The sequence below is a fragment of the Schistocerca piceifrons genome, unplaced genomic scaffold (assembly GCF_021461385.2).
Source record: "Schistocerca piceifrons isolate TAMUIC-IGC-003096 unplaced genomic scaffold, iqSchPice1.1 HiC_scaffold_515, whole genome shotgun sequence".
Lineage (NCBI taxonomy): Eukaryota > Metazoa > Arthropoda > Insecta > Orthoptera > Acrididae > Schistocerca > Schistocerca piceifrons.
Genome location: NW_025728750.1, coordinates 1 through 16,666, shown reverse-complemented (window position 1 = coordinate 16,666; position 16,666 = coordinate 1). Strand labels below are relative to the sequence as shown.

The following is a 16,666-nucleotide window of genomic DNA, read 5'->3' as shown; positions in this document are numbered from 1 at the left end:
CTGTGCATGAGTAGTTGAACTTAGTGGGTCTAAACTTTTAATTACAGTTATCTAGAGATCCCCGAACTGATTTCAGGACATTCCTTTTACAGGAAGCACAAATATTGGTTAATGAGGTGATTTTAATATAAGAGATTGTGCACGAAAAGAATGTTGGAAGATTTCTTAAATTCACACCATCTGTGCAAACTGTACTCTTTCCAATTCGAGTAGTGCAACTATACAGAAAATTTTTGTTTGTTCTTCCTTACTACACCAGCATTTTATTATTATAAGGGTAAATGGCTTTTCAGAACATGATACACATATTTTAATACAAAATGGACTTTTGCACATTTGCATACATATAGTTGATGTGTGGTATTACTTGTTTTTTAGTGCTGTCGTGTGTTCTTTGAATTTAATCTCAAATAATCTACTTGTCTGGCTCATGCAGACACAACACAGTCCAAATATTCAATTTTGTACTGTGAGTGTTTCTACTTGGGCCATACAGGTGGATCATTTGAGATTAGATTCAAAGAACACATGGCAGCAATGAAAATCAAAAATACCACATCAGCAATAGCCACCCACATGCATGAAACAAAACACCATGTCAACAACACAAGTATCAGCATCCTACATATCCAACCTGGAGGCAAAACTCTAGACACCCTTGAAACATTTCAAATATACAGACAGCAAAGAAAACAACATGAACCCATCTTAAATGACAAAAATGACAATATTTACACTAGAATCATCTCTGTTCCCAATAACATTTTCAATGCGTGTGTGAACAACACCCCCCACCTCTGCTCAAAAAACAACACACACACACACACACACACACACACACACACACACACACACACACACCTACCTGGAGGACGTCATCTGAAAATTAGCAACATTATCAGCCTCACTCACACATCTGTTGACTGTACTTTTCATCAATTACAGGGGATGTTGTTACCCCTGCCTCTTTCCTTATTTTTATTTCAACATTGACAGAATAGATTTATGAGCTCAGAATGTGGTGCAATCACACATCTAGTCAGAGGATAAAGCCTGAACACTGGAAACATCATTGCTCAGAAAGAAGCTGCGTCTCCCCATTAATAGCAGCGAGTCACTACCCTGCCACATGTGACAAACCAAACCACACATTCGTCCGTACCGAAGTGCTCCTCGATCTGCCGCAGCAGCCCCATCGCCTCCTGTCCGTCAACCAGGTTGATAGCAATGCCAGCCTTGCCGAAGCGACCTGTCCGGCCGATCCTGTGGAGGTACGTCTCGCAATCTGCCCGCCGGTTCACCAGCACTGGCAGATCGAAGTTCACCACAATAGTCACCTGCTCGACGTCGATACCTGCAGAAAGGATATTGTAACTTGAAACTACACACCTGTACAAATAACAGCTATGTTTTCAATACAAACACAATGGGAGAATGCTTCTCAAAATCATTTGAATCAGCATTGTTTTTTACTGGCATTTGGTATTCATCCTAACAGTCAGCACATTATCACACAAATTGTATGTCTAGTGACAAAAAAAATTGTGCAAGAACATACAGAGGATACAGCAGCTGATGATAAACTGTGAGACATCATGTCCTGCTACCAGCTACTACATACGGACCATCCAAAAAGGTCCAGAAATTATTTTATTCCTGGAATATTAGATATGTCAGAAACAACAATGGCTGCTCGAATTAACAAATGGAAACAACAGATTTGCATTTGACCCGTCAGTTGTTAGTAAGCAGTTGTAAATAGTGGCCGTGCAGCTCAACATTGTTGTGTCACAAATCTCAATAAAGCAACAAACTGACCATCGCTGTCTCAACTGATCAAGACATTCTCCAGAAAATTTTGAGGAAGACAAAAGTGTGTACCAAGTTTGTCCCACATACCTCAACTCCCAAACAAAAATGACAATGCATGGACACTTACCGTGGCTCAACTGAAAAGAAAGACCCACAAAATTCTTTTCTGGGGTGATGACGCTTAATGTTGCTGACAAGAACCTATCACAAAATGAAAAAGTGCAGAATGGATCCCTCACAGTTTTCAAAGATCAACTAAGGTGTAAATGTTATGCTCAAGTTGAATGACATCCTAAAGAAGGATGTTTCTGACAGTTTCCCCATGGTTGTATGAATGTCCTTTGTGTTGAACTTAACTGTGGGGAGACTATATTTCTCTATTTTTAACTAATCCAGTCTTGAAACTTTATGGACAGATGGGGTATAGGGTAAGGTGGGATAAAACCGACCAAGTAATTTCTTGTGGCTATAAAAAACTTGTAAGAGGTCGGATCTTAACTTTATATAGGTTAAATTACAGGCAATATAAAGGAACAACTGTTTGCAAAATATTTTTGTTATACCATTAATAGATTTTGAGATATCCGTATTTTAAGAAATGTCCAATTTTGCCATTTGCAAAAATGGTGGGGTAAATCCGACCCCCATTTGTTTGGCTAATTTTGCATAGAAATAGTTATAAATGAACAGTTTTTTTGGGAAATAATTATTAGCAATTATGTTTTTTTACGTAAATGAACAAAATGTATCCAAAAAAATAATGTTTAGAGTACTTCATGTACTGAAAGTTATATGAATGTGAATTTCAATTGAAAAAAGATGATTTTATTGCACGGCCACGCAACAGCAATGTCGATCTTGAAATGTTAAAATCATGAGTGATCATAAAAACATTCCCATTTGCATTGCAGCAACTGCTCGGTGAATATCGTTTTGATTACGTTTTGTCGTTTTCTGTTTGTAATTTCGTACCATTTTCCTAAAAATAAACAAAAATTCACTTTGTTTCCATAAATAAATAATTCCATACACAAACAATAAAAAATATGTAGTTGGATTTACCCCACCATTTAGCAGTCGGCTTTACCCCACCATGCCATTTTTCCATTTAACACACACAAACAATTTACACGAAATTTCCGACAAAAACGATACATACATTGAATGGGTCACTAAATGCACAACAAAATCACTTACCATTTGTTTTGCGATCATTTTATTTAATAAGGAAAATGTAGTAATGCAATTTGCACAAAAATTAAATTGAAACAATCAAAAACACATTTCTTGTCTTTTGAGTGTCTAAATATCAAATGTGGCAAAGCTGCCAAGGTGACATTTTCGTTGTTTCGAATGCTCTATATAGTAACACTAATGCTAAATAGTTCCGCTTTGCCATTTCTCACAAACAGAGGGTGGTCGGGTTTATGCACCCGGCCGGATTTACCCCAAGTTACCCCACTATCTGTCACAGGAATTGTGGAACAGGCTTACATCTGCTTGACAGTGAACAGCTTAACCTTAGTCTTACAAAGATTAATATTATGCAGTTCCACAGAAAAGAAAAAGCCTTACTGGTACACACTGGATGTGGCGCCACAAGTGAAGTTCTCCTGCATTCGGACGGATGATGAACTACAGTGGCACCCACGTGTAACCGAGCAGCTCAGTTCATCCTACTAAACACTCAGAAGCCACTCTCACTGCGTCGGCCTGCAGACACGACTGCCAGCGTAGTTTGCATACTTTCACTTCTTAGTCCCCTACAAAATACAGGGGTTGGACAAAAATATGGAAACGCCACGAGGAATGCATTCTTGAACAAAATTCAGATGCCAGCCCGCCTGCAGGTCGTGCTGTCGTATTTGATCACGAACAGCACCTGCACAACATCTTCAATACGTTGCATCGGTTGTAGCCAGAAAAGTATTGTGTGTAGTTGTGAGAGCACTATGTAGGAACCAAGTGATTTGGGAAGCACGTAAACTGTTGGCACTCGTACGGTGGGTGCTTCGGCAACCAAGGTACTGTATTTACTCGAATCTAAGCCGCACTCGAATCTAAGCCGCACCTGAAAAATGAGACTCTAAAGGAAGGGAAAAAAATTTTCCCGAATCTAAGCCGCACCTGAAATTTGAGACTCGAAATTCAAGGGGGGAGAGCAAAGTTTTAGACCGCACCTCCAAATTGAAACAAAGTTGGTCCACTGTAACATGAGACACAATTTAGGTCGAATGGATGAAGATACAGCTACAGTAGTTTGGTTCGAGTTGTAAGCTCAACATTTAAGCTTTATCAAGTAGCCATTGGTATGTGTCAGGCGCTCAGTCCATATTTATAAGGGTATCTTTCCTTTTTCAAAAGTTTTGTCTGGTTTGAATCGATCGCTTATTTTGCTTTAATCAGATCAATGCCGTTCTCTTTGTTATAGGTGTTTACGTCACTCTAAGCTGAAACTGCATTATTGTACTGTGTCATGCATTGTTTGTCACATTCTGATAATGAGTGATTACGACCTGTCGCCGCTCGAGGCATGGCTTGCTTTTGTGCACGCTACCGCCGCTTACAATAAAAAGAGAGGAATTGTCACATAAGCGAAAGAATGACAAGAGATTGTTATTTGTTATTACATACACTGCTGATTTCTTTGATAATGATCAACAAGAACCAAATAATAGACTGCATATGACAGATGTTCTGAACGAGAGTTTAGCGAAAATTTTTCTCCGTTTGAAAATCCTTGCAGACGCCTGTTTAGTACATAACATTCTGCATAGAAATTAGAGTCATCTTAGATTTAAAAATCTAGTCAGTTGCCGTGCTTCATTTCTGACTGTATCACTATCCAGCATAAGAATAATACGAATACAATAATGACATGATACGTATATTCTTCCGCGCTTGCTGTTGTCTCACTCTAGTTTCGTAGTTTATTAGGCAGACAGGATTTAAATGAGATAGCAGCAAACATGAAACAATACATGGCAAAATGTTTATATTCATATTATTCTTACGGTGAAGAGAATACTGCATGTGATTCACAATTCATAAAAGTTCCTATTAGCAACCATCTCTTCTGACAGGTAGGAAAAAATTCAGAACGTAGAGTTGGCCATATTGACAAACATCTAGAACAGTCTTGCCAGTGGATTTTTGTGGTACATTGAAATGCTGCTACATTCAAAGCTGAACAATACGGAATTTGTATTTATTTCGTTGGATAATGTATGAAAATGCAGCGGTCGAAACATGGGGCGGAGAAAAAAGCTCGTCTTCCACCTTTTTTTTAAATTTATTTACTAACACAGAGGTTTTGGCGCCAGTATTTATCTTTGTGCCTGCAAAGCATGCCTATGTAGCGCTACATATATTTGATGGCAGAAGTTCATTGTGGCGGCACCTACCAACATTTTTCAGAACTTCCGCTTGCTTTCCACTCGATTCTAAGCTGCAGGCGGGTTTTTGGATTACAAAAACTGGAAAAAAGTGCGGCTTAGACTCGAGTAAATACAGTACTTTCACTTCTTACTCTCCAACAAAATACAGGGGTTGGACAAAAATATGGAAACGCCACGAGGAATGCATTCTTGAACAAAATTCAGATGCCAGCCCGCCTGCAGGTCGTGCTGTCGTATTTGGCTATGAACAGCACCTGTACAACATCTTCAATACATTGCATCGGTTGTAGTCAGCGAAGTATTGTGTGTAGTTGTGAGAGCATTATGTAGGAACCAAGTGATTTGGGAAGCACATAAACTGTTGGCACTCGTACGGTGGGTGCTTCTGTAACCGAGGTAGCCGATGTGTTTAGCATTTCAAGAGGCACAGTACCAAACATTTCTAACACATACTGGGAAAGTACCCACTAAGTAACAACACGAACAAAAGTGTATGTCGAGTGATTGTGAAAGATGTCATTCAAGAAGATAATTTTAAAAAATTTAAGAGGACAACAGCTGTAAAAGTCACTAAAGAATTGAATGCTGAACTCTGAAATCCTGTACGCAACAAAGCAACGCAAAGGGAGCTGCACAAGCTGGGAATTACAAGGTGAGCTGGAATTGCAAAACCACACATCAATTATACAAATGCCCGGAACAGGGAAATGGGTGCCAAAGCCATAAAACCTGGACTCTGCAGCAATGGAAGAAAAAATGATTTTGTTCAGCTGAGCCTCGGTTGACACTGGTTCCAACTTCTGGCCCAAGAGAGAAACACGGTAGGGATTTGGTGGTGATTTGAGCAGCTGTTTCACGGTATTCCACGGGCCCCACAGTTTCTATTTTGTCTCATGGCAGTAAGGAGAGGAGCAGTTTCAGCCTCACTCGTATTCTCTCGGGAACACTCGGCTGGACAGCAGTTGGTGGTGCACAGGTACTCTGACAGACGAGCGAGTAGCAGTGCGGCTCAGCTGAATAGAACGATGTGCACATACTGCCGGCAAGTTGCCAGATTCTCTGTTAAGTAGGAATCTCAACACTGTAGGAAAAAGACAGATGGCTACTTATTAGATTAGATTAGATTTACTTTCATTCCAATTGATCCGTAGTGAGGTGGTCCTCCAGGATGTGGAACATGTCAGAAAAACAACAATACATGACAAATATTTACAACTAAAACAAATAAGCTGATGTACCATTCCACAGGTCCCAAGTGGAATGATCATTTTTTAATGAACACTATATGAAAGTCATTTCACAAATACTAATGCACTGAATTTAAAATAAAAAAGTTTTTTATTTATGTATTAGGTAATAAACATGTAATACAACTACTATAATACTTATTTACAATGAACACATTACTGCACTGAAATTGTGCAGAAGTTATATATATATATACTGAATTGATAGAGGGAAACATTCCACATGGGAAAAATATATCTAAAAACAAAGAGGGTAAGGAGTCATTCCAATCCCGGGAGCGGAAAGACTTACCTTAGGGGGAAAAAAGGACGGGTATACACTCGCGCGCACTCACGCACGCACACACACACATATCCATCCACACATATACAGACACCAGCAGACATATTTAAAGACCTCTTTTTTTTTTGCCATTGGACAGGTGGAGGTCAACATCAAGGAAAGTGGCATGGGATTTGGAGTAGGACCAGGTGAATCTGATGGAACCAAAGGAGTTGAGGTTGGAGAGGAAAATCTGGAGTTCTTCTTCACTGTGAGTCCAGATCACGAAGATGTCATCAATAAATCTGTACCAAACTTTGGGTTGGCAGGCTTGGGTAACCAAGAAGGCTTCCTCTAAGCGACCCATGAATAGGTTGGCGTACGAGGGGGCCATCCTGGTACCCATGGCTGTTCCCTTTAATTGTTGGTATGTCTGGTCTTCAAAAGTGAGGAAGCTGTGGGTCAGGATGAAGCTGGCTAAGGTAATGACGAAAGAGGTTTTAGGTAGGGTGGCAGGTGATCGGCGTGAAAGGAAGTGCTCCATCGCAGCGAGGCCCTGGACGTGCGGGATATTTGTGTATAAGGAAGTGGCATCAATGGTTACAAGGATGGTTTCCGGGGGTAACGGATTGGGTAAGGATTCCAGGTGTTCGAGAAAGTGGTTGGTGTCTTTGATGAAGGATGGGAGACTGCATGTAATGGGTTGAAGGTGTTGATCTACGTAGGCAGAGATACGTTCTGTGGGGGCTTGGTAACCAGCTACAATGGGGCGGCTGGGATGATTGGGTTTGTGAATTTTAGGAAGAAGGTAGAAGGTAGGGGTGCAGGGTGTCGGTGGGGTCAGGAGGTTGATGGAGTCAGGTGAAAGGTTTTGTAGGGGGCCTAAGGTTCTGAGGATTCCTTGAAGCTCCGCCTGGACATCAGGAATGGGATTACCTTGGCAAACTTTGTATGTGGTGTTGTCTGAAAGCTGACGCAATCCCTCAGCCACATACTCCCGACGATCAAGTACCACGGTCGTGGAACCCTCGTCCGCCGGAAGAATGACGATGGACCGGTCAGCCCTCAGATCACGGATAGCCTGGGCTTCAGCAGTGGTGATGTTGGGAGTAGGATTGAGGTTTTTTTTAAGAAGGATTGAGAGGCAAGGCTGGAAGTCAGAAATTCCTGGAAGGTTTGGAGAGGGTGATTTTGAGGACGAGGAGGTGGGTCCCGCTGTGACGGAGGACGGAACTGTTCCAGGCAGGGTTCAATTTGGATAGTGTCTTGGGGAGTTGGATCATTAGGAGTAGGATTAGGATCATTTTTCTTCGTGGCAAAGTGATACTTCCAGCCGAGAGTACGAGTGTAGGACAGTAAATCTTTGACGAGGGCTGTTTGGTTGAATCTGGGAGTGGGGCTGAAGGTGAGGCCTTTGGATAGGACAGAGGTTTCGGATTGGGAGAGAGGTTTGGAGGAAAGGTTAACTACTGAATTAGGGTGTTGTGGTTCTTTAAATATGTCTGCTTGTGTCTGTTTATGTGTGGATGGATATGTGTGTGTGTGCACGAGTGTATACCTGTCCTTTTTTCCCCCCTAAGGTAAGTCTTTCCGCTCCCGGGATTGGAATGACTCCTTACCCTCTCCCTTAAAACCCATTTCCTTTCGTCTTTCCCTCTCCTTCCCTCTTTCCTGATGAGGCAACAGTTTGTTGCGAAAGCTTGAATTTTGTATGTACGTTTGTGTGTCTATCGACGTGCCAGCGCTTTCATTTGGTAAGTCACATCATCTTTGTTTTTTTATATATATATATATATATATATATATATATATATATATATATATATATATATATATATATATATATATATATATATATATATATATATATACACACACACACACACAAATCAGTTGGTTTTACTGAGAAATTCATCAATGGAGTAGAAGGAGTTGGCCACCAATAAATCCTTTGGGCTTCTCTTAATGTGTTCCTGAATAATGCACACCTTTTTGTACAGCACTACATGACTTTAAATCCTTTTGAAGATTATTCTTATTCCTAGTATTGATTCCATGAATTGAGCTGTTGGTTTGAAAAAGTGATATATTTTTAATGACAAATTTCATTAAGGAATAAATATATTGGGAAGCAGTAGTTAGTCCCTAGTTCCCTAAACAGGCTTCTGCAGGATGTTCTTGAGTTCACATGACATATAACTCTTACTGCACGTTTTTGTGCCCGGAAAACTTTAGCTTGGCTTGATGAATTACCCCAAAAAATAATCCCGTATGACATTATGGAATGAAAGTAAGCATAGTATGCCAGCTTTTTCATTTTTATATCCCCTACGTCTGACAAAATTCGCATTGCAAACAGAGATTTGTTAAGACGCTTCAGCAGTTCTGTGGTGTGCTCCTCCCATTTGAATTTATTATCAAGCTGTAATCCCAAGAATTTAACACTGTCCACTTCGTCTATCTTCTTGTCATCGTATGTTAGACATATACTCGTGGGACACCCCTTACAAGTTCTGAACTGCATGTAGTGTGTTTTTTCAAAGTTTAGTGACAAAGAGTTGGCTAGGAACCAGTGATTAATGTCCACAAATATTTTATTAGCTGATCTTTCTAAGACTACACTTGATTTGATATTTATTGCAATGTTCGTATCATCGGCAAACAAAACGAGCTTGGTATCTGGTAATGTTACTGATGAAACGTCATTGATATACACAAGAAAAAGTAAGGGCCCAAAATGGAACCTTGTGGGACCCCACATGTAATTAGTTCCCAGTTGAATGATGCCTGATAGCTTGATACATGTCTCTTTCCTAATAACACCCTTTGTTTCCTGCCAGAGATATGTGATTTGAACCATTTTGCAGCATTTCCTGTTACACTATAATACTCTAATTTACTTAAAAGGATATTTTGATTTACACAGTCAAATGGCAAAGACAACACGCTAAGTTGCAGACAGGCACAATTAAAAGACTTACACATAAGCCTTCAGTCACAGCCTTTGTCAGAAAAAGAGAAACACACACCATTCACTCACTCACACAAGTAAGCCCACCTCGTGCACACGACTATCAAATCTGGCAGCTCGGGTTACAATGCATTCTGGCACGAGCTGACAGAGTTGGCAGTCACGTGCGTGAGGAGTGCTTGCTTGTGTGAGTGAATTGCATGTTTTAATTGTGCCCATCTGCAACTTAGCATCTCATCTTTACAGTAAACAGTAAGTTACAACCTATATTTTTCTTTATTACCGATATTCCTACACGGAGTTTCCACTGTTTGATTTCACTGTTAAGTAGTAAATACTAACACTATGCAAACACAGCTTCACTATTCATCCTTCAAGCTTATCGTTTAACATGTTGACTGCTACTAGGCCACCAGCAGCCACAGAAGAGGCTTATGCCTGATGCTGTGGCCTGGCCTGGTGGTGAAACATCCATATCTCTGCTTGCAGCAGTCAGTGTGTTAGGTGTGCAATCACTGTGGACATCCATGCTGCTTTACATACTCAGCAAATAAAATCACAAAACCAACACACCACCCATTTTGGAGTGTTAGGATGGCATAAGAAATGTGCAACTTCAGAGGATTGATGTGAAAGCATCCAAAACTGGTAACAGACAGAGGAACAAAGTTTTTTGAATTACAAGACACTTTTGTTTTGTTTTAGGGCACAAAAAACAAATGGGGTCATACACACCCAAGCCAAGACTATAGAACACAAACACAGACCAGGGAAACGACTACATCAGTCCCAAAGGACAGAATAGGAGACAGCTAAAAATAGCATGTGGAAAAAGTGATTATATATACACACACAATGGAGGTCCAAAACTAAAAATTAAATGGTCTTCACCATATTGCATTGGTAGATAAAAAGTAAAACGCAGGCGACAGCCTGCACGCCATTCGCTAAGACAGCTGATAAATCTTACGGCAAACCCAAACTGGAACGTAAAAAAAAAAAAAAAAAAAAAAAAAAAAAAAAAAAAAAAAAAAAAAAAAAGCGGCAGGGGGGGGGGGGGGGGGGGGCATTCCTGCAGGAAGTGTCTGACAGTTAAAATTTGGGTGCAATGCATACATAGTGGTGGGGTAACACCACTAAGCAAATGACGATGGCTAAAAAGGCAGTGCCCAATACACATCCAAGTTAAAATAATCTCATCCCAGCGGGAGGGCCGAGGAGGACGTCATCCACGGCGCGGGGTGAGGCTTAATACGCCAAAGCTTATTCTCGTGAAGGGAGGACTATTGGCAACGCCAAAGGGCAGCACCTCCTGACAGACAGCAACGTAGAGATAATCAGAGGGAATATAGGTATTCGCAGGTTGAGGTACGAGGATTGCAGCCTTGACAGCAGCATCAGCAGCCTCGTTTCCAAGCAGATCAACATGATCAGGGACCCACAGAAACATGACATTGGCTTTACCAAGAGTGAGCAAGTGACAGTTTTCCTGAACCCGCTGCACTATGTATGGGCGATGTACAGCGCACAGAGACTGTGAAGGGTGCTGAGAGTCTGAGCAGAGGACACAACTGAAAAGGCTGTGTCGCTGGATGTACTCTGTGGCCTGATACAGGGCGAAGAGCTCGGCTTTAAATACTGAGCAGTGTGCCGGAAGCTGATATCGAAAGACACAGGTGCCAATGGCGAAGGCACACCCGACCTGACTGTCAGTCTGAGAGCCATTAGTGTATACAAAAGTACCATTGCAAAGTTCCATGCGAAGGTCGTGAAACTGGAGGCGATAGACTGAGGCTGGAGTAGTGTCCTCAGGAAGCGAATGAAGGCCGAGGTTAACATGGGCCGCATCACAAAGCCAAGATGGTGAAGGGTTCACACCCACTGGGAAAGTTGCAAGTAGCGTGAAGTTAAGCTGCCGTAGCAAGTGGCGAAAGCGGACTCTAGGAGGTAACAGAGGAGAGGGACGAGCCCCATAATGATGATCAAAGGAATCATCAAAGAAGGAGGCATAGAATGGGTGGCCAAGCAGGGCAGAAAAACGGCACGCATACCTGCCGAGGAGAAAGTCACGGCTGTAGGACAGTGGTAGTTCAGCAGCTCCAGCATACAGACTGGTGTAAAAAGCGCCCGTGGCCAAACAGGTGCCATGATGATGGATAAGTGTTGAGATGACGTAAAAGGGATGGGCGTGCAAATGCATAAACAAAGCACACACAGTCGAGCTTCGATCGCACAAGGGACCGGTACAAAAGGAGGAGGGTGGTTCATTCGGCACCCCAGGAAGTACTATTGAGGACGTGTAGGACACTGAGGGACCGTATACAGCGGGCTATCAGGTAAGATACATGGGAGGACCAAGAGATTTTCCTACTAAGCACGAGCCCCAGGAATTTCATAGTGTGTGTCAACGAATGGAAGGGCAACAGGCCGAAAATTTAGAGATGGTGGGAGAAACCATTTGTGCCGCCAGAAATTCATACAGGCAGTTTTGTCAGTGGAAAAGCAAAAGCCACTGTCGATGCTCTAGGAGTGAAGACGATCAGGACAGTGCTGAAGACGCCACTCCGTAAGACAGGTCAGTGGAGAACTGCAATAGACAGCAAAACCATCGGTACCATACCAACATTTATTAATAAACCACGATAATATGGGGCAGAAGACACCACTCTGTGAGGCATGTCAGTAGAGAACTGCTATAGACAGCAAAACCTTTGGTACCATAACAACATTTATTAATAAACTACGATAATATGGGGTATCACACACAATTCCACACTGGATTGAGGATTTATTGCTAGAAAGGATGTAGCATATTATCTTGGACAGAGACTGATCGACAGATCTGGAAGTAACTTCACATGTGCCCCAGTAAGTTGTGTTCAAACCCTTGCTTCTTATGTTGTACATTTACAATTTCATAAACAATGTAACTAGTAATCCAAGAATTCTTGTAGACTGTTCAGTTACCTATAATTAAGTACTATACAAAGATAGCTATACAAATATCGTGTCACACTTTGGTAAGACTTCAAAGTGGTGCAAGGATTGGCACTTTGTTCTTCTCAAAACAAAGAAAAACAGGATTCAACGACTACAACTGCCAGGTGTCCCTCGGAGGTGCTCCCACATGCCCACGCCTACGCAGACACAGACTTAGGCAATAAACAGGTCACTCGGCCGTATCCAAACCGATTAACTCGACACGAGATTAACGGCAGACTCACCCCTGGCGAGCACGTTGGTGGTGATCAGCACCTTCTCGATGCCTTCCCGGAAGCGATCTAGAACCGCAATCCTCTGCTCTACCGTCAGCTCTCCCGTCAGCAGTGCCACTGCGTGCCCATCTCTGGACATCTTCTCAGACAACCACGATGCGATCTTCCTTGTCTGAAACATTTACACGAGTGGCTACTGTTGAAAATAGCAAGACAAACACCTTATAATGTCCAAATAGGATGTATCCAAACAACTAAACACGTTGCAGTACTGCAATCGGGGTGTAATGATCATGTTGTTGTTGTTGTGGTCTTCAGTCCTGAGACTGGTTTGATGCAGCTCTCCATGCTACTCTATCCTGTGCAAGCTTTTTCATCTCCCAGTACCTACTGCAACCTACATCCTTCTGAATCTGCTTGGTGTATTCATCTCTTGGTCTCCCTCTACGATTTTTACCCTCCACGCTGCCCTCCAATACTAAATTGGTGATCCCTTGATGCCTCAGAACATGTCCTACCAACCGATCCCTTCTTCTGGTCAAGTTGTGCCACAAACTTCTCTTCTCCCCAATCCTATTCAATACTTCCTCATTAGTTATGTGATCTACCCATCTAATCTTCAGCATTCTTCTATAGCACCACATTTCGAAAGCTTCTATTCTCTTCTTGTCCAAACTATTTATCGTCCATGTTTCACTTCCATACATGGCTACACTCCATACGAATACTTTCAGAAATGACTTCCTGACACTTAAATCAATACTGGATGTTAACAAATTTCTCTTCTTCAGGAACGCTTTCCTTGCCATTGCCAGCCTACATTTTATATCCTCTCTACTTCGACCATCATCAGTTATTTTGCTCCCCAAATAGCAAAACTCCTTAACTACTTTAAGTGCATTTCCTAATCTAATTCCCTCAGCATCACCCGACTTAATTAGACTACATTCCATTATCCTTGTTTTGCTTTTGTTGACGTTCATCTTATATCCTCCTTTCAAGACACTGTCCATTCCATTCAACTGCTCTTCCAAGTCCTTTGCTGTTTCTGACAGAATTACAATGTCATCGGCGAACCTCAAAGTTTTTATTTCTTCTCCATGAATTTTAATACCTACTCCGAATTTTTCTTTTGTTTCCTTTACTGCTTGCTCAATATACAGATTGAACAACATCGGGGAGAGGCTACAACCCTGTCTTACTCCCTTCCCAACCACTGCTTCCCTTTCATGTCCCTCGACTCTTATAACTGCCATCTGGTTTCTGTACAAATTGTAAATAGCCTTTCGCTCCCTGTATTTTACCCCTGCCACCTTTAGAATTTGAAAGAGAGTATTCCAGTCAACATTGTCAAAAGCTTTCTCTAAGTCTACAAATGCTAGAAACGTAGGTTTGCCTTTCCTTAATCTTTCTTCTAAGATAAGTCGTAAGGTCAGTATTGCCTCACGTGTTCCAGTGTTTCTATGGAATCCAAACTGATCTTCCCCGAGGTTGGCTTCTACTAGTTTTTCCATTCGTCTGTAGAGAATTCGTGTTAGTATTTTGCAGCTGTGACTTATTAAGCTGATAGTTCGGTAATTTTCACATCTGTCAACACCTGCTTTCTTTGGGATTGGAATTATTATATTCTTCTTGAAGTCTGAGGGTATTTCGCCTGTTTCATACATCTTGCTCACCAGATGGTAGAGTTTTGTCAGGACTGGCTCTCCCACGGCCGTCAGTAGTTCCAATGGAATATTGTCTACTCCGGGGGCCTTGTTTCGACTCATGTCTTTCAGTGCTCTGTCAAACTCTTCACGCAGTATCGTATCTCCCATTTCATCTTCATCTATATCCTCTTCCATTTCCATAATATTGTCCTCAAGTACATCGCCCTTGTATAGACCCTCTATATACTCCTTCCACCTTTCTGCTTTCCCTTCTTTGCTTAGAACTGGGTTTCCATCCGAGCTCTTGATATTCATACAAGTCGTTCTCTTATCTCCAAAGGTCTCTTTAATTTTCCTGTAGGCAGTATCTATCTTACCCCTACTGAGACAAGCCTCTAAATCCTTACATTTGTCCTCTAGCCATCCCTGCTTAGCCATTTTGCACTTCCTGTCGATCTCATTTTTGAGACGTTTGTATTCCTTTTTGCCTGTTTCACTTACTGCATTTTTATATTTTCTCCTTTCATCAATTAAATTCAATATTTCTTCCGTTACCCAAGGATTTCTACTAGCCCTCGTCTTTTTACCTACTTGATCCTCTGCTGCCTTCACTACTTCATCCCTCAAAGCTACCCATTCTTCTTCTACTGTTTTTATTTCCCCCATTCCTGTCAATTGCTCCCTTATGCTCTCCCTGAATCTCTGTACAACCTCTGGTTCTTTTAGTTTATCCAGGTCCCATCTCCTTAAATTCCCACCTTTTTGCAGTTTCTTCAGTTTTAATCTACAGGTCATAACCAATAGATTGTGGTCAGAGTCCACATCTGCCCCTGGAAATGTCTTACAATTTAAAACCTGGTTCCTAAATCTCTGTCTTACCATTATATAATCTATCTGATACCTTTTAGTATCTCCAGGGTTCTTCCATGTATACAACCTTCTTTCATGATTCTTAAACCAAGTGTTAGTTATGATTATGTTGTGCTCTGTGCAAAATTCTACCAGCCGGCTTCCTCTTTCATTTCTGTCCCCCAATCCATATTCACCTACTATGTTTCCTTCTCTCCCTTTTCCTACACTCGAATTCCAGTCACCCATGACTATTAAATTTTCGTCTCCCTTCACAATCTGAATAATTTCTTTTATTTCATCATACATTTCTTCAATTTCTTCGTCATCTGCAGAGCTAGTTGGCATATAAACTTGTACTACTGTAGTAGGTGTGGGCTTCGTATCTATCTTGGCCACAATAATGCGTTCACTATGCTGTTTGTAGTAGCTTACCCGCATTCCTATTTTCATATTCATTATTAAACCTACTCCTGCATTACCCCTATTTGATTTTGTGTTTATAACCCTGTAGTCACCTGACCAGAAGTCTTGTTCCTCCTGCCACCGAACTTCACTAATTCCCACTATATCTAACTTCAACCTATCCATTTCCCTTTTTAAATTTTCTAACCTACCTGCCCGATTAAGGGATCTGACATTCCACGCTCCGATCCGTAGAACGCCAGTTTTCTTTCTCCTGATAACGACATCCTCTTGAGTAGTCCCCGCCCGGAGATCCGAATGGGGGATCATAGGAAGAAAATAAAATGAACATTTAATGTGACACACTGAAACTGACACCTTTGCCGTATGGACTCACGGTGATGCTGACCTGTTAAAATTCCCGGAATCTCTAAATACCTCCTATCAATTAAAATTTCAAACAGTCCTATTCCGAATCCCACGCCATTTTCCTCTATGTCGATCTCGTCCTCACCGAAGGCCAGCTACACACTTCCGAAGACCCGCTAACAAACGACAGTACTTACATTTTGACAGTTGCCATCCTCCGTGTCAAATGTTCTCTCCCGCGCAGCCTCGGCATTCGACGCAAATGTATTTGTTCGGATGCAGACTCTCTACAGCAATACACTGCCACTCTCACTTCAGCCTTCACTTGACATAACTACCCAACAGCCTAGTCCAAAAGCAGATTTACCAGGCCATCACATCCCATCCTGGTACTGCTGATCCCTGCAAAAAACAACTTCGGAGCACACAACTTGCCACCCAGTATAATACTGGTCTCGAATGTATCAGTCAGCTACTTTGACAAGGCCA

General features: G+C 41.6%; 1 protein-coding gene across 1 annotated transcript; it reads right to left on the bottom strand.

The window, feature by feature from the left end:
- Positions 1 to 1,162: 1,162 nt before the first annotated feature.
- On the bottom strand, positions 1,163 to 13,108 carry LOC124753072 (DEAD-box helicase Dbp80-like; the record flags this gene model as incomplete). The annotated part of the gene is made up of 2 exons (XM_047249008.1): positions 12,915 to 13,108; positions 1,163 to 1,354 (listed from the first exon to the last, which is right to left on the bottom strand). Coding segments are annotated over exons 1-2 (364 nt in total), but the record flags the coding sequence as incomplete, so codon positions are not given.
- Between the last annotated feature and the right edge of the window lie 3,558 nt (positions 13,109 to 16,666).